The sequence below is a fragment of the Diachasma alloeum genome, unplaced genomic scaffold (assembly GCF_001412515.2).
Source record: "Diachasma alloeum isolate Michigan unplaced genomic scaffold, Dall2.0 Dall_scaffold_00202, whole genome shotgun sequence".
Classification (NCBI taxonomy): Eukaryota; Metazoa; Arthropoda; class Insecta; order Hymenoptera; family Braconidae; genus Diachasma; species Diachasma alloeum.
The window spans coordinates 319,602-338,926 of record NW_021680367.1 but is presented as its reverse complement, the minus strand read 5'-3'; the positions used below and the strand labels follow the sequence as shown (position 1 = coordinate 338,926).

At 36.8% G+C, this 19,325-nt stretch overlaps 1 protein-coding gene across 2 annotated transcripts in view; it reads left to right on the top strand.

Moving 5' to 3' along the window:
* Nucleotides 1-2,306: 2,306 nt before the first annotated feature.
* LOC107035927 (protein gustavus) overlaps nt 2,307-19,325 on the top strand; it is a 58,881-nt gene continuing 41,862 nt past the window's right edge. Inside the window, exons 1-2 of one of the 2 annotated variants that reach the window (XM_015253576.1) lie at nt 2,307-3,015; nt 14,416-14,454. In XM_015253576.1, the coding sequence (XP_015109062.1) occupies nt 2,987-3,015; nt 14,416-14,454 (68 nt within the window). In that variant the 5' untranslated portion in view covers nt 2,307-2,986. The remainder of the gene's footprint in view (nt 3,016-14,415; nt 14,455-19,325) is intronic. The other variant, XM_015253577.1, reaches the window with a different exon arrangement.

Sequence of the window (19,325 nt, the reverse complement as noted above, 5' to 3'; positions counted from 1 at the left end):
TTAATTCCACATCGCAAACTGGCATATACCCCCCCCCCCCCCCCCCCCCCCCCCCCCCNTCCCCCCCCCCCCCCCGCTCCGGCATCCAGCCACCTCTCGCTCTATAGCCGAGTAGAGGCCCAGAGAGACTGAATGCACGAGGGTTTCTATTCCCTTTTCACAGATGGGTATAAAACCCTCGGGGTCGTGTGTACAGTCAATGCTTGAATTATCCGCGTCTATAGGGTGTTACCAAAACACTGGGGAAAATTATTTCAAATTTTTTTTCCAGTTGGTTTTTATTTTCAGGTCGAGCGGGGAGATAGAGAACTGGTATGATTTAAAAAAAAAACATACGAACATGTCTTCAAAATTTGTTCAAAATTATTCAAAACATCGAGAAATGTGGAAAAATCATGGAAATTCCACATTCGATTTTCGGGGTCATTACAAAAAAATTAAATCTGAAATTTTATTTGTGAATGATCTATTTTTCATTTGTAAACATTGAAGTTATTGTTCGTTGATTAATAATTGATTATCGACAGATGAAGGGAGGGAAAGGCTTTGAAATCGCTGTTGACGTCACAAGAGCGGTCGAACGCTGGACCAATCGGAAAGGCTCGAGCCAACCTAGCCTAAACTTCACGTGGACCTTGCCCAATAGATGACGGCAACTCCCCTCGTAATATCGTAATATTTTTTAAAACTATCATTTAATGAACACAGAACATTTTAGTTATCGTGGGACAACCCATTTTTAAGAGAGAGTGGGGTAAAATGGACACTTGACTTTTTTACAAATATTCATAACTCAGAAAAAGATTTATCAATTGAGCTCAGTCTAAGCTCATGACAAAGAGGGATCATTGTTCTTTCAATTGAAAAATAAAATTATTCCATTTCATGAACAATTCAACACGTGATGAATATTTCAAAAAAAGTCAGAAGTGTCCATTTTACCCTACCTTCCCCTATCAAATTTCAAAATTCTAAAAATTAATATCTTTCTATATTATTAAAATTCAAATCGACTTCTGGTGATAAAAATTTGGTACTCGAAATTAAGACTCCGAAATTAAGGGTCGTGAGGGTCCGAGAAAGGGTTATGAGGGTCAGAATAAGGGTCATGAGGGTTAGGTTAAAGGTCATAAGGGTCAGAATAAGGGTCAAAATTTGGTTCACAAGGGTCAAATCAAGGGTTATGTTGGTCAGATTAGGGGTCACACGGATTAGATTAAGGGCCCAAAGAAGGGTAACAAGGGTCAGTTTAAAAGTCTCAATGAATGTCACAAGGATCAGATTAAGGGTCCTAATAAGGGACATGGGGGTCAAAACCAAGGGTCACCAGGGTCAAAATAAGGGTCATGAGGGTTATACTGAGAATCAGCTTAAGGATCTAAATGAGGGTTACAAGGGTCAGATTAAGGATTACAAAGGTCAGATTAACGGTCCAAATAAGGGTCACGAGTGTCAGAAATTAAGGGTCACCAGGATGAAAATAAAGCTCATGGGGGTTATAATGAGGGTCAGCCTAATCTAAATAATGGTCACAAGAGTCGGATTAAAAGTCACAAAAATCAGATTAAAGGTCCAAATAAGGGTCATGGGGAGCGGAAACCGAGGGTCAAAATAAGGGTCTCAATATCTCTCTATATTGAAAAATTCCAAATCGACTTTTGGTGGTGAAAATTTGGTACTCGAAATTAAGGCTCGAAAATTAAAGGTCAGAAATGAAGGGTCAAAATCCGGTTCACCAGGGGTTTACGAGGGTGAGAATGAGGACCACGAGGGTCCGATTAAAGGTCACAGAGTCGGCGAGCGGAGCGAGCAGGGGTGTAGCCCCCTAGTACGAATTACAATTCAATAACGTCGATATAACTCAACAACACCACACTTTAAAAAATAATTAAATCTCATCAGTTCATCAGTCAACAATTGCCCAAAAATTGTCACACACGGACGAATAAGATCTAAAAATATCATTTTCGGACTTTTTCTATCATAACCGCTTCATCAAACACACTCCAAAAAAACAAGCCTCATTGTAACAATTAACAAACCTCCCATTTCAACAAAAAAAAAATCCCCAACTACCCAACAAAACAACCTCTCCCCTCCCCTCACTTTTTAATCCAAAAATCCCCGAAAAAAATAATCTCTTTCCCTTTAATTTTACCGGGGGGCACCAAGCCCTCTCACCACGGGTCTGCACCCCTCCCCCCCTCCCGACCGAACCGCGACCAGTCGCTTCCCCCCCTCCGACGCCCCGCCATGCGCATCAGCAACGGCGCGCGCACTCGGCCTCAGTCTTCGCTGGGCCGTCGTCGTGGCAGCTTTGCGACTCGTTTTTTTTTCCCCGAAAAACGCGTCGTTACCTCTCCCTCTCCCTCTAATTGTTAAAAAAAATAATAATCATCGTTCACTGAGTTTATTTGTTTTCATCACCGATGATATTGCGACTGAGTAAAAACAGTTGAAAAGGGAAATAATAATTGGACGCGCGATAAGGGAAAAATCGAGTGCTCGGCGAAGTATTTGAAGGAGTAATTGACAAAATGCCATCAGCGGACTCCATGTGACTCATCATTAATCCGATGATTCTCTCGTGATCAATCAAATGGATTTATTAGTGGATTATTGCGAATTTTTACCGACGAATGTTGTGTCTTCAGACGATATCGGGGCGTCCAACGGACGCTTGCGCTACGCTACTCACACTTTGTGGGAAAAAAAACCAATGCCAATGATTGTATGAAGTGATTTCAACGTCATCGGATATTGTTCAAGATTGTATTCACTGATTGTTGTTCGTATGATTTGATCCGTGTGGTTATGCTGTTGTGGTGATTGTGGGTGCGCGAGTGCTATCATTTGGAAATTCTGTTCAAGGCTCGGGCTGAGGGGTCACTGGCATCACAGTTGTTCGGGATTTATTGATTCATCTGGTGGATAATTAGTTTTGTGGATTGTATTCAAGTTATCACGCGTGGATACGTCGCACGATATGGATTGGGCGATCAAGGCGCGACGAACGTAAGTGGATTTTTGGAATTTTTTTTTTTGCGGTGCGATTCTGTTCGGCCGGCGGATTTCAGTCCTCGGGGTTAAGTGATGAATTGAATTTTTTAGTGAATAATGAGGCATTTGTTTATTTAGGATGATTGTTTTCAGGTAAAAAATACGGGAAGTGCAGATTTCAGTGGCGAAGCGGGCAAACTGCGTGAGTTTTTGAGGATTATCTCCGAATCTAAGGGAAATGGCGAGATTTTTGGGACGACCTTTTTTGTAGAGCGCTGTGAGGGCTGCAAAAGAGGTTATGACGAAAATTTTACTATCCCGCTAAGATTTTGAGATATTCAGTGAAAACTGGACAATAGTAATTTTTGTTCCAGAAGTTTTTGGTCAAAATGGAGAAAACAAGGGCTCAACATTTTTGGTTCAGCATTATTGAAGTGCAAGAAATAATTGTCTGTAATGATGGACAATTATTTTGTTAAATTGAGAAAAAAAATTCAGCAGCGAAGCGGGAAAATGGTTTGTGGTGATTTAGCCCTGAGTTGAGTTTTCGAGGAATATCTCCGAATCTAAAGGAAATAGCGAAATTTTGCTCATAACCTTTTTTGTAGCTCTCAATGTGTTCTAGAAAAAAGGTCGTGATGAAAATTTTGCCATCTCGCTTAGATTCCGAGATATCCACTGAAAGCTGGACACTAATCAACATACTGTTTTACCACTTCGCTATTGAAATCATTTTTGTTCTAGAATTTTTTGTTCAAAATTAAAAAACAATAGTTCAATATTATTGAAATGGAAAAACTAATTGTGTCCACGAAAAAAAGTATTTCGTCAAGTTGAGTAGATTAAAATTCTGTAGCAAAGCGGAAAAACGGTTCAAGTCGATTTAGCCTTGACCCGAGTTTTCAAGGAATATCTCGGAATCTAAGGGAAATACAGAAATTTTGTACAAACCATTTTTGTAGCCCTCAATACGCTCTACAAAAAAGGTCATGATAAAAATTTTTCTATCCCCCTTAGATTCCGAGATATTCAACAGAAACCTGAAAATAATCCAAATCGACTTGAACAGTTTTGTCGTTTTGATACTGAAATCAGTTTTGTTTCTAATTTTTTAGGTGAAAATTGAAAAAACAAGAGTAATATTTTTTTTCAACATTATTGAAGTAGGCGAAGCAATTGTGTTAACGAAAAAAAATTACTTCTTCAAATTGAGAAGAAAATTTTTTTTCAAATTATAAATTGTCCGGTTTATTCGGCCATAACTTTTTTATAGTGCAATAATGATGGCATTTGTTGAAAATCTTGAGATGAAGTTGGATGGAGCACATGACCCAGCTGCTCTCAAGCACCAGTGCCATCTGCTGCCGACGTTTCGCCAACATCACTGGCTCCAACATTTTCCCAACAATAAAATGCGAAACATTTGCGAGTTATTCACTAAATAATTTCCTTTCATTTGGATTATCGAGTTTTCTCAGAGAGAGAGAAAGACAGAGATGAATGTGGGGTTTCCTGTGAACTTGAGACCAAGGTTGCGGGGAGTGATAGACGCGCACGTTTACTTCGTTCGCGTGACGTTAATGGGAAAATTCATGATTAGAAAGGAAAAAAATCAATGAGAAAAAAACTGGAAAAATCTGTTCTTTCTATTTTTATTAATTGATCATTCGCTCGGAAATCGCAACTAAATTGTTTAGCTTAAGTTTTTTCGGGCAAATTTAAATTTTCGAATGTTTTCATTTTTTCATTTCCTTTTCATTTTTTTATACTTTTGACGATAGGATTTTCTTCTAATCTTTTTCTGGGCTGGAAATTCAAGTGGCGTTGGCTCCGCACTCTCGAGTGGACAGGAAGCGTTTCACAGAACCATACGGCCACCACGTGTTCACAAATTTCCCTCGAGTGCTAAATGAAAATGATTTACTCGCTCGCTGAAATAACTGTACAAAAGATTTTGCGAATTCTGAATTAATTGATTCTATTGCGTAATTATTTTGCAAATCTCCTGACGTTTCTGTGACAAACAAAATGATTGTCAGAAATTTTTTCTCATTAAAGATATCGATCAATTGAAATTTTGACAGTTTTAATCAGAAAATATTTGAAAAAACTCTATGGAAGATTTTGCGGAAATTTCAGCTTTGGAAATTATTTTGCAATTCAACTGGCGTTTCTATGAGAAAAAAATTATTACCTGCAATTTCCCAAAATGTCAGCTAGTGTTTCGAGGTGAATTGATAAGAATGAAGATTTTTTTGGAATTTTTGGAAATACGATACGAATTACATTTCGTTTAGACTAGATAATTCAATGAAAAGATTTTGACAATTTTGATTCAGCGATAGTTTTTAAAAAAGTCGATTCAGAGAAAATTTTCATAACTTCTTTTGTCGAAAATTCAATTCTCCACAGAGACTTTATGACATTATTTATGAAATTATTTATTACGAGGAAGATAATTTTTTTCTTCATGAAAACATCAGTAAATTGATTGCGAAATTATTTTGAAACTGAACGCACGTTTCGGTGACAAACAAAACGATTATCGGAAATTTCTCAAAATGTCATCAATTTTTTTGACGTCATTTGATAAGAATGAGGATTTTCTTGGAATTTTTGGAAATACGATAAGATACTATATAATTCAATGAACAAAAAAATTGACAATTTTGATTCACAATTATTTCAGACAATACTCGATTCAGAGAAAATTTTTATAACTTTTCTCGTAGAAAATTGGATTCTCCACAAACACTTTCTAATATTATTCATCAACCCATTTATATTTTAAATATTCACGAGAAAGATAAATTTATTTCTGATTAAAAACATCACTCAATTGACATTTGAGTGATGTTCAATCAGGAACTATTTATGAAAGACAATTTTTGTAAAAAATCAAAATTCCCAAAAAATTCAAATCTCGATATTTTTTTCTAAATCCGTTTGCTTAACAAGACAATCAATTTTTTTTCGTCTGATAGAATTCAACAACGAAAGTCCAATGTAATTTGCAAATATTTTTGAAAAAAAAATCGACTCTTTTTTCTAAAAGAGTTTAATTCCCCTTGAATTAAATAATATAATATGATTTGCAAACATTTCTGAAAAAAAATCAACTCTTTTCCCTAAAAGAGTTTAATTCTCCTCGAATCAAATAATATAATATGGTTTTCAAATATTTCTGAAAAACAAATCCACTCTTTTTTCCGAAAAAGTTTAATTCCCCACGAATTAAATAATATAATATGATTTTCAAATATTTCTGAAAAAAAAATCAACTCCTTTTTTCTAACAGAATTAAAAATAAGATTTTTCTCAAGAAAAATCTCTTTCCACATTTCTTCACTAATTTTCGAGACACCCCTCAGCAACACGCGCCTCTCCTCCCAAAAATATCGATTTTCCGACGAAAACATGTGACTCACTGTGCTGTGTACATACGTCACCTCAAAATTAGCGTTCAAAGATCCCCAAGATGAATAGGATTTTCCGGCAGAGGTCATACCTCAAAGACGTCCGGGTGACTAAGACTGCCGATCGAATTTACACAGGACTTCCAGTTACTTATTCCTTTACTCATCGCATTAATCATTGCAGCAGTGAGAGAGGGGAGTGCACACTCACTTCCCACAGTGCAGATGATAATGCAAATACGTAAATGACAGTGTTCCGAAAAACCGCAGACTTCAACGGAAAACAACAACCTAAGGATGTTGGATCCAAGTAGTTCAATTTTTTTCTATACTGAATAGAGAACTTGCATAAAGTCCACTTTTCGAATATTTTTAAAGTAGCTCTACTCTTCGGCCGGGCTACGCTGTACTCTTGGATATTTTCAGTTTTTAAATTTTTCAACTAAATTGCACGGAAAAAATTTGAAAAAATTCATACCCAGTCAGTATTATCTAAACGCCGTGGTTATTCGCACCACCATACGCAGCGTGTGACACGCGGCGTGTGACACGCAGATTCATATATGGGTCGGCCAGCACTACAACACGCAGCGTGTCGCACGCAGAAATTCATATAAGGCTCGAGTGCAGGAGCGGGTATCCAAATATAGTGCAGATGATTCTAAGGATAATTTTCCAAGCAGGGGAGACTCCTAGACCCCAATGGACAATGTTGTCACAACTCTGCTTTTCAATTGAAAACAGACATCATCTTTAGAGACATTTGTCATGTTTAGAGACATTATCATGCCATTTCGAGACTCGCTATTTCTTTTGAGCCCAAAAAAACATTCATATCTTGTCTGACATCGCTGCTACAAACTCGGGTCTACAACTCGGGCTTTCAATTGAAGGCCGGAGTTGAAGACCCGAGTTTGTAGCAGAGATGTCAGACAAGATATGAATGTTTTTTTAGGCTCAAATGAAAGAGCGGGTTGAGGAATGGCGTGCTAGGGCCTCCAAAGATGGTTTTGAACCAGGGGAGACTCCTAGACCCCAATGTTCTATACATACTCCTAGATCCCATTGTCCTCCTAGACAATGTTGTCACAACTCGGCTTTTCAATTGAAAACAGACATCATCTTTAGAGACATTTGTCATGTTTAGAGACATTATCACGCCATTTCGAGACTCGCTCTTTCATTTGAGCCCAATTGACATCCCTGCTACAAATTCGGGTCTACAACTCGGGCTTTCGATTGAAGTCACGGCGTTATCTAAATTGGGTTTCGCAAAATATTGATATTTTTTCTAACTCATTTTGCCACATCAGTGTCAGAGTTCTCAAATTCAAATTTTGATAAATCATCTGAATTTTTCGGTTTCAATAAACAGCCAAGGAAAAATCAGCGAGAACAACGAAATTTAGGGTAATTTATACTATTTTATTTGATTTGATTTCCAGCTCCGTTTTTACAATTAGATTAATTTTATTTTATCCATTCTTATTCTCATTGTATATTTTTTTTCCCTAATTCACGAGTTACAACATGGCCGGACTACGCGGTACTTTTGGATATTTTCAGTTTAAAAATTTTTCAACTAAATTGCATGGAAAAAATTTGAAAAAATTCATTCAATCAAGTCAGCATTATCTAAATTAAATTTTGCAAAATATTGATATTTTATCAAACAGTTCCCTCTTATAAATGAATAATAAAACTTATTTGCAAAACGGTGGATTATTTTTTATGCGGTGTCAAAAAAATTCTTGATTTTTTCATATCTAATGAAAAAAAATTCAGATTTTAATCTTTGATTACAATGGAAATGTTGATTTTCACATAAGACACTGGGTTAAATCCTGATTTTTAAACATTTCTTCTTTGAAATACCAGAACGATAAATACATTGAGAAAAAAATTAGAATTCCGAATCTAATCGAGTTTTCTGCAATTTTTTTTGCAGTTTTCAATAATCTTTGAATTTACCGTAAGGGTAGAGCTACTTTAAATGCCAGGCCTGCTATTCATTTCATTTTCGTCTGTTCTTTTCGTTTTGTATGGTACTTTTGATTCGTGGAACGTATTGCCAAGATAGAAAGTACGTTTTGTTGCTGCTTAGTGGCATAACGAAACAAGTTGCAATACTAATAGCATTCAGAGACCAACTGTATTTTCCAACAGCTGTGGGATGTGAAAAGGGGATAATCAGGCCGTATTATTTGTGAAATTTTAAAATTATTCTTGCTCTGCTCAAGGAGTGGGTAATTTCTGTTGAAAAAAAACAGTATAACCATCCATTTTTCCCCATTATTAACAAAATTCCAGCAAAAAAAAATGATTTCGAAAAAAAAATTTCAAAAATTTGTTTTTGCTGGAACTTTTGATCTGTTGGGGCAAAATGGGTCCCCGTATTCAATGAAATTATTTTTTCAAACGATTATTCAAATTTTTTATTTTTATTTTGTTTCAAATTTTTTTACAATTATTTATTTGTTCATTTATTTTTCATTAATTTTTTATTGTTAGTATTATTGGATTATTTCGGCAACGGTTTTTGAAATTGTAACGAAAATGTATGAATTAACCGGAAGTGAATGGAGGATACGGGAAATACTGGTCGCGGGAAATTCAAAACCCTCCCATGACGATAACCATTTCAGTTATCCTGTTTGTTGGTTGGTGATGAAGGAGGAAAGGAGTACAATTGCATATCGTGTTACTCCGGTTTCACACGTCTCCTGCATGTAATCAATACCCAGGGACTGATTGCGATTCCATCGATTCAGCGGAAAGTCTTTTGTCGTTGAAGGCTTCGGTCAACTCCGACTCGCAAGTTTGTTGAGTTTGTTTCAAGAATATCTCGGAGGGGAGGGGGTGCAGGGAAAAATGTCGTAGGAGTTTTTTGTGGAGAATTCAATTCTCTGAAGAAAATGGTTTTTCACGTTTTGTCTAAAAAGCTGTCGTTTCTGAGATAATGAACAAAATTGGAAAGAAAGAAAAAGAATTACCATTACTTGAAAGAATTGAAGAATTGAATTTCCAATTAAATTCTGTATAAAATTTACAATTAAAACAAAACACCCTGCAAGAGTTTCAGGGTTTGAGAGTCTGAGGGTTTTTTTAAATTATTATAAAAATTAGAATTGAATTGGAAATTCAATTCTCTACAAAATCCATTCTGTAACTTTTGTTCATTAGCTCACAGTTTAAAAAAAAAAGGTTGAAGGAGATTTTTTTTTGCAGAGAATTGAATTTCCTATTAAAAAATGTCTTCTAACATTTTCTCTAAAAACCCATCATTTCTGAGATAATAAACAAAATTGACTAAAAAATCATCTGACATTTTTGTAGACAATTGAATCCCCACAAAAAACGTCTCTTGACTGATTCCCCCAAAAATGGAAAAATTCTCCAGTCCTTCCTTTTTTTAGAGAAAATGTTAAGAGATTTTTTGGAAGAATTGAATTTCCACTTCCATTCTCTACAAAATAAAATTTGTCAGTTTTGTTTATTATCTCACAAATAACATTTTTTTTTTGAAAAAATTGTTAAGACATTTTTAGAATTGAATTGAATTGCAAATTAAATTCTCTATAATTTTGTCAGTTTTGTTTGTTATCTCAGTGATGTCAGGTTTTTATGAAGAACGTTAAAAGACATTTTTTGTAGTAAATTCAATTCTCTACAAACAATGTCGTTTAACATTTTTTCGAAAACCCTGTCATTTCTGGAATAATTAACAAGACCAAAAAATCATCTGACATTTTTGTAGATAATTGAATCCTCACAAAAAATGTCTCTTAAGGCATTCCCGAAAAAATTCAAAAAGTCTCTCAATAAAATCCCCAACTCTTCCATTTTTTTTTAGAGAAAATGTTTGTAGAGAATTTTTTGTAGAAATTCAAGTCTCTGCAATTTTGTCAGGTTTGTTTGTTATCTCAGAGATTATAGGTTTTTAGAAAAAATGTTGGAAGACATTTTTTGTCGAGAATTGAATTTCCTACAAAAGATGTCTTCTAAAAATCTGTTCAAAATTTTCTCTAAAAACCTGTCATTGCTGAGAAAATGAACAAAATTGACTGCAAAACTCATCCGACATTTTTGTACAGAATTGAATCCCCACAAAAAACGTCTCTCGACGCATCCCCAAAAAATTTTAAAAATCCTGCATAAAATTCTCCAACTCGTCACTCCTCAACACAATTGACGACTCACCAGCCGTAGACAGTGTAAAAAAAATAATAGATGTAAAAAAAAAATACAGTGTGAAGGTTTCAGGTGAATGTGAGACACCTACGGTCTACCTCGGCATGTTTTATAATGTCCATAATTATATGCGACGTTGCACAATCGGACGTCGGGAGGGTTATCGCTGCGAAAGACGGGGAAGGGGGGAAAGGCCTCCCGTGGACTTGATCCACTATTCCAATGGATAAATGATGTCAAGTGAAAGCGAACGCTGTGTTTGTTATTATCAATGCAATTCTTTCTTAATCGTCCCGCGAAGCGGGAGGGAAATGTAACTTTGCGCCCGCCGAGACGGAAATGAAAAAACATGAAATATGAAAAATTATAGAATTGATGATTTTTTATGGGAAAAAAATTGAAAATTGACTGTTTTTCATTTAATTTCATTTTTGAAATTTAAAAATTCATGGAAAAAAATTAATATCCCCTGGAATGCATTCTCGGAAAAATCCCCATCCGTTGATTTTGATTAATGCAATTCTTTCTTCATCTTCAACAATGAAGTTTCTCAATTTACTTGTAATATCAAATACTAAATAATTTTTCTGAGCAAAAAAAAATTATCTCAGGGCAAAATTTCAATTTTTTCTCTTTTTAAAATGAAACAAATGATCAATAATTAATTATAAAAATATTGAGATGAATATAAAAATGAAACAAAAAGAGATGAAATATTCAAAAAGACAGAATTGATGACTTTTAATAGAAAAACAAGTGGGAAATTGATCTTGTATTCAAGCCATCATTCAATCAATTCAGAATATTTTTTTCAGGTATCGCGGGACAATCGATTTTCGAAAAAATTCAAAAATTAAAAAAACTAATCGCTGAATTGAATTTTAATTAATGGCGAGCGATAGGGCTCAACAATACCTCCATTTGAAAAAAAAGATTCAATTCCCTTCATTCATTCGATATAACACAAAAAATCCAAAACTTAAATTTGAACGGCCACAAAGTTTCCACTCGAGAGTAAAAAAATGCCAGTTTTTCATTCAACTTCATTTTTGAAACTTGAAAATTCGTCGAAAAAAAAATTTATATCCCCTGGAATGCATTCTCCGAAGAATCCCCGTCCGTTGATTTTGTACCCGTATACCTCGGACTGGTCCTGAAGGGCCGTTTGCCTCAAAATTCCAGACAAAGTAGCCTCTCCCCGGGGCAGGATGCGTTGTGTTGCCTGGCAGCCTGTTGCCGTGTCACTCTCCCTCCACCACCTCTCTCTCTCCCTCTCTTGCCCATCTATCCTCATCCCCTCTGGATTTTGCGTCTTTTCCTCTTGCACGCACGTGTCTGCCTCAACTGCACGCACTGCGCTTCACCGAAGACCGTGAAGGCATTCTCAGTCTGTCTCGAAATACCCACCAACCGCACCGCCAGGGCCCTCTCTCACGTAGGTGGCATTGCCCCTCGGTCTGTCTCACACGTGTATTCATCAACTTATTCCCCGAATTTGCCTATCTCTTTTTGAAAACAGGAAACGAAAGAAAAAAAAGTCAATAAAAATCATTATCTTGAAAACACAAAATTGTTGTTATAAACAATCGACGATATCTCGTAAACCTACAGTGATACAACAATAAAACCGGTGGGTTTCGAAAGATCGGAAAGTTTCCGGTTCAAAACCCTGGTCACAAACCCATTTTGCCCCACTACTTCTGTCTATCTTCTATGTAAAGAAGCCATTTTCGAGGCGACGTGGTCCATGCCCTTTTCAGTTCATCTAAAAAACCGCAAAATTGTGAAAAAGGTGAAAGTCAACATCTCGCAATTTGCAAATGTTCCAGTAATTTCTGTTTATTTAAATAAAAATGATAATTTCAGGGTGAAAATTACCCAGACGTGCATTTAGGTAATGACAGACGTTAAACATCGATCAGTTGGCTAGTTCATTTCAGCATCTAACGAGGGTTATTATCATTGTAAACTCTGGAAAGCCTAATGTGACGGTTGAGTTTAACGTTTATCCCTCGTTAATCATCGGTAAGCGATCGATCTTTTGAAATGACAAGATACATGGAAATGGGCCCGTCTAGTTGACCTTCACGTGGAGCCCAGTCGTATACCGATTTCGTGTCGATTTTTTTTCGCCATGAAACGGCTCTTTGCGCCTTTTACCCAAGGCACTAACCCCAAAATGGTTTCTAATGGTGGGGGGGGGGGGGCAAGGGACAAGGGGAAAGAGTAAAACCACTACCTACCTGCCACTATTCGCTGTTGAAACGCCATTTCGTGTGGCCGAAATGTGCGAAGAAAGACTTGACCTTATTTTTTTTTTCGTTTCGTACATTCGACTCGCCAAATACTTTCTAATAATGATCATGGCATAGAAAAAATGTGTGTGGGAAAGAATTTTGGGGGCCGGGTATCTATGGAAATTTTTTAGGTCAAAGGAGTGAGCAAAAGTAAGGAGGTTAACGGCGAATTTTTTTTTGTTGGGGTTTTGAGGTTAGTTTGAACGAATACGAATTCCTCGGGATGGCGGGGTCGGTTTTTGATGGGGAGGCGGGGAAATTTTCGATTCAGGTCTGGATTGATGAGCCCATTTTGCCATTCGGGCTTAAATTAATTAATTAAAATTGTTTTTTTGCTGGAATTAAACGAGTAATGAGGCAAGATGGGCTTCCGCAGTAAGTATATGGGAGTAGAAGGAAATGAACTGCAGAGCTGAAATTTTGGGAATAGATTCTTTGAGTGATTACAAATATCATCCCGGAGTCCCAATACGCTGAATCACGTAGATTGTTGAGGAGAAAATATGAAAAATGTGTCATCAACACAGAGTCTTATGGCACCACTTTTTCAAAAATCACAAAAAAATGATCAACAGTGGAATAAAAATCCAAACGCTTTACGAATGGAATCGTATATATTTCAGGAACATATCCCCACAATTTCATTAGCCGTCACCACAGGGATTATTTATAATTATTGAAAATGTACGGCATAGTTTGGGATTTTAGTTAAGTTAGAGGAAACTGATGGCTGAACATGGCAACGTTGAGGGAGGTTAGAGTGCACGCGGCGGAGACCATCGTGTGAACTCCGCCAAGGCATATCTATAGTACATTATAGGATTCTATCGGGACACAAGAATACCAACTGCGGCGAACAAAAATGCGTGGTTATCAAATCTCTCATGAAAATTTTTATTTGTTCAAAAATTCGGATAAATAATATTTCGGAATAAAAATTATTTGGAATTGATTAATCATGAATAATAAGTGCAAAGAAACCCAAATGATAAAATTTCAATACATCCGGGAACTTTTCATTTCATAGCCGTTGGTATTTTTCCCCATTTCATAGCCCCAAAATTTACTGCGAAAGTTCCTTAAGGTACATGTTGACTTTTTTCACTGTCGATTTTGAGGTTAGTTTGAATAAGCGGGGATTTCTCAAAAGGTTGAGGTCGGAATTAGATGAGTTTAGGCACGTTGGAAAGAACGGGAAATTTCCGATCCAGTTCACTACTATTAAGTTAATTTTGCTTTATTGGTTTTTTGAATATTTGAGAAACTTGAATTTTCACTCGAAATCGTTTTTTGGTTGTTATTAAAGAAGTAATGGGGCAGAATGGGTCGTCATATTGAGTTTTTCAGCGGAAATTTCCCTGGCTATCCAATGAGACTACTCTCGATCCCCTCCACTAAATTTTTCCTGTAATGAAGCCTGAGATTTTGATGTTAATTAGACTAAATAGAAGTTTTTGTTCGGTTATTGAATACGAAACGAGTACTTACGCCTGTCTTATTTTTTCTTTCAGACTGGGCCGTTTCGTACCGAGCAAAAATGAAGACACGAGGTATATAAATTTATATATCCTCTCATTCTCTTTAAAATTTAATTTCAATTTTTTTCTAATTCATTCCTTTCAACTTTGCAAAATTGAGAAGTAGAGTAAAGAGTCGCTGAGTTCACGAGTGAGTGAGTGAGTTCAGAGTTATTCTCAGATGTGTAGAGTAGCAGATACGTTAAATGATAGTCTGCGCATGCGTTCGTGGAATCTTTGTTTAACCTATCTTAGCCAAGTGTCGTCAGCGGTTAGCAGCTGTTTCCATTCAGCGGTCGCCCTTTCTTAGTTGGCAACTTCCTCTGCCGGCGAGTTTGATGAGGACCATTGAATAGTCAAGGAAATTTCCGTTGAAAAAGTTATATGATGATCTATTTTGCTCCATCATTGAAATCATCATCTCCAGCGGAAAAATTCATTATTTCGATGATCTGTTTCCGGGAGATGAATTTTGATGGAAAAGAAAATAAATTTCGACATCATCATCGAAAAGCCAGGGAAAAATGAGTTGGATAAGTCAATATGACGACCCATTTTGCCCCATTATTAACAAAGTTCCAGGGAAAAAACGATTTCGAAAAAAAAATTTCGAAATCGTTTTTCCGCTGGAACTTTTGAACTACTGGGGCAAAAGAGGTCGTAATATTGAGTTTTCCAGCTGAAATTTCCCTAGCTATCCAATCGAGTGATTCATTTTTTTCAATTGTTGGAAAATTGAAAGCGTTAAAAATTGTGATATAATTGTGTCAATGATGGATGTTCTCATTCATGCCTCCCTTTCTTAGTTACTAACTTCCTCCCAGCTGTCGAGTTTGATGAAAGGATTATTGGATAGTCAAACACGAAGACATTCTGCTGGAGAAAACTTGATAAATCCTCATTTCTATAATCTGTATTCGGAAAAGATGAATTTGACCTAAAAGAAAAATGAATTTCGACCGCACCTTTGGAAAGCCAGGGAAAAATTATCCGGAAAAGTCAACATGACAGCCCATTTTGCCCCATTATTAACAAAGTTCCAGCGAAAAAACGATTTCGAAAAAAAAATTCGAAATCGTTTTTCCACTGGAACTTTTAAATTACTGGGGCAAAAGATGTCGTCATATTGAGTTTCGCAGCTGAGATTTCCCTGGCTCCCCACCCAAGTGATTCATCTCACTCAATTGCCGGAAAATTGCAACCGTTAAAAATTGTGATGTCATCGTGTCAACAGCTGTTTTCATTCATGTTGCCCTTTCTCACTTGGCAACTTCCTCCTGCGGGGCCAAGACTTTTAATAACTCACGTTATTCACGAAGTGGGGGGAGATTTCACGTCCATTCATCACATAAAATTGTTGAAATATCTTTCACGTTGGATACTGAAGTAGGAAATTGAATGTAAATCACAGCTCGACGACGACGTAATGCTAACTCACACCGACTGGTCACGTTTTCCACTGAAATGTGTCTCATGGTTAACGTGAAAATGTCACGTACGATATTATATGTATATCTGAAATTTACGGAACGTTGCTGCGAGGTAAAACAATCCTCTGATTTTTTACAATCACATTTTCCAATTCCAGGAAATTTATTACAAAAAAAATAACGCTTGAATTATTTCATTTCAACTACCGTTGAAGCCACATGGTTTGCAATAAGAGGAAAAATTTCGATACGTATTAGTCTCTATGAAGAACGCTATCGTTTGAAGAAGAAGAAAATGAGAGTTCAAGAGAAAAATCTTCGTCGAATGAAGGAACAACGTAAGTTAACCTGACACATCAAGCTGTTTTAGCTAATTTGTTCCCTCGATAAATCATTAATAGACTCCGCAAGACTGAAAATCATTTGATTGATTGAAAAATGAAATTCAGAAATTTATAATTGATCGCTCAATATTTAATAATTGAGAGTTAAAAATTATTTTCAACTTTTAATAAAAATCAGTGAACGTTAATTAATATGAGGTAAACTTGCTTTAATCCCTGCTAATGAGAGGAAAAATTCTTCAGCTAAAACTTAACTGATAATGGGACAAAATGGATGGTGATATTGAATACTTCACCTGAAATTTCACTGACCATCCTGTGGGCTAATTTTCGGCGTTATCTCTCCCACTTCAATAAACGCCCAATGAGAAATACCCATAAACGCTGTGAATTCAGGCCTGAGGTCATTTCCCTTTGATTTACATTTTCCCAAATCATTACCCTAACGCGGAAATTGACTCAGCCAGCCGGCGTGTTAATGAACTAATGGTCGATTTTTGGGTAAGTTCATTAGGAGAAACAATCTAAACGAGAGGAAGTCGCCAGTGCGATTAAACAGTCCGTTCAATCGTTGACACTCGGCGCATGCGTCACCCACTCTTTTGACTGACCAAGGATCCAATTAGGACTCGTTAGGCAAACCGATGTGCCACAAAGCATCACTCGTCGTTAGTACTGACAACTTGGACCGAAAATTGTACCCCAGACCCAGTCGTTCAATTCAAACACGAGGGTCAAAATATGGGTCGTAATGGTCACAATAAGGGTCACGAGGATTAGATTAAGGGTCACAAGTGTCAGATTAAGGGTCAGGAGGGTGAGAAGAAGGTTCACAAGGGTCGAATCAAATTTTCAGAGGAAAAACAAGTGGACAAGTTGATGCGACCGGAATCTCTGTAAATTATAAAAAACAAAATCGACTTCTGGTGATAGAAATATAGTACACGAAATGAGGACTCCAAAATTAAGGGTTACAAGGTCATGAATAAGGTTAGAATATTAAGGGTCATGGGGGTCAGAATAAGGGTCACGAAGGTCAAACTGAGGGTCACAAGGGTCGGATTAAGGGTCATGAGAGCTAGAATAAGGGTCACTAGGGTCCGATTAAGTGTGACAAAGGTCAGAATAAGGGTCGTATGGGTCAGATCAAAGGTCGCAATATAATGAGGGTCACGAAAATCAGATTAAGGGTCACAATGGTCAGAATAAGGATTATGGAGGTCAAATAGGGGTTGCTGAGCGGACCGAGCCGGGGGCGTAACCTCCTCATCATCAAGAATTAAAAAAACGTATTTCAGCCTTCAATTAAATTTCATTGCTAAATTGCATTTGAAAAAATTGTCACGTATTTCTCTCTCTCTCCACCAGATTTTTTTTTTCGTAAGACTGCAAATATATTACCAAACGTACGTAAGACGTCTATACAGAGCGGAGTACCCGCTTTAGCCCGCCCGCTGACCCATTTGTGAAATTTGCCGAGACTCGACGCGACGCTTCGAGACCCACACAAACCAACGGAACACTACACTGTTGAGGTGAAAAAAGAAATTTCAGGGGGGGAGAGAGAACACTGGGCTTACAACACTTCATGAAATTACTCGCGAGGTTTCGAGTGTGCTTTAACGTTTTCTTTATTCCTGTGGCCACTCTACCATTAGCAACGTACGAAATTCGTAATGAAATTTAGTTGGCCCCCTTTTTTTGTCGGTGGCCTTGGGACAAACTCTTCCACCCGAGGCCATGGAGAATCAATTTCAAATGCTCGAGAAGTTAATTTCTAATTTTATTCAGCGATTTCTTTCTTTGAAATCAGATTTGATTAATTTTTTGGGATTGATGTTTTTGAATGGCGGGGAGGGCGGCGAGAGCGGCGAGAGTGACCCCAATCAATAGCCAGGGAAATTTCCGCTGAAAAAGTCCGTATGACGACCCATTTTGCCCCAATAGTTCAAAAGTTCCAGCGGAAAGAAATTTCCGAAAATGTTTTTTTGCTGGAACTTTGTTGATAATGGGACAAAATGGGTTGTCATATTGACTTTTTCAGCTCATTTTTTCCGGGCTAACTAGTGGTGCAAAACTTGATTGTCCTTTCGATTTTCGAAATGTAAAAAAATGCGAATTTCCGAAATGGAAAGTTTTTTCGCTAGAACTCTGTCGATAGAGAGGCAAAACAGATTGCAATGTGGAATTTTTTTCAGCGGAAATTTCCCTGGATATCCAACGGAATGGTTTTTGTCAGGCATTTATGAAGGGGAACTGGCGGGAAAAAATGTGAAAGGATTTTTTCAGCATCTTTTTTTTTCTTTCGATGAAAGGAGGAACCCCGTCCCCTTCGGAGCATCTGCCTGTTGTCTGACGAGCACTCGACGCTTTCGCAACTACTGTGCGTGAATAGTGTAATATCTTCGGAGATGGTGAGATGGAGAACCTTCAATGCCATTTTTTACGGCTGACATTCTATGGAATATTGACTCTGAAGGGATCGAAGGAAGTTGAGATGGTTATTTTGAATACTAGTTCTCTCAGATTCGCTATTCCTTTATTTGCTTAATTGTTTATAATCATTTTCATTGCAAAAGCAATACGACCAATGATAATGATATGTCCCAATTTATCAGCTGTTAAATTTTCATATCACAATAGATGATTTCCTCATGTTCTAATTCCTCTGCTCACTGAATAAGATTTTAATCATAATTACAATTCAGTTCCTTCTAGAACACACTTTAGAGTGTGAATTTTTGGAATTCAATGTTTGTTGATACTCAGGTAAAAGTGCGTGCCCACACTGTTATCAATTTTTAGTTAGTTCACACAGTAATTCAATTAATCTGTTGTTCATCTCATCAATATAATTCCGTGCTTAGAATATTGTCATCTCGTGTTTTCAACACCAAATTAAAAATTAAAACTTCATTTGGAATATTGAGTCACAGCTTCTTTTTATTCATATCAGAAATTTTGTATTTGGATATTAATATTATTTGTTCAAAGTAAAAAAATCGATCATCATTTTCACTATATTGCATTCAGATTCTCCTATCCTTAACGTCAAAAATGTGAGATAATCTCATAATTCTAGCTATTAATTCTAATCAACTTTGTTCGAAGAAAACCTTAGTAAACGCAA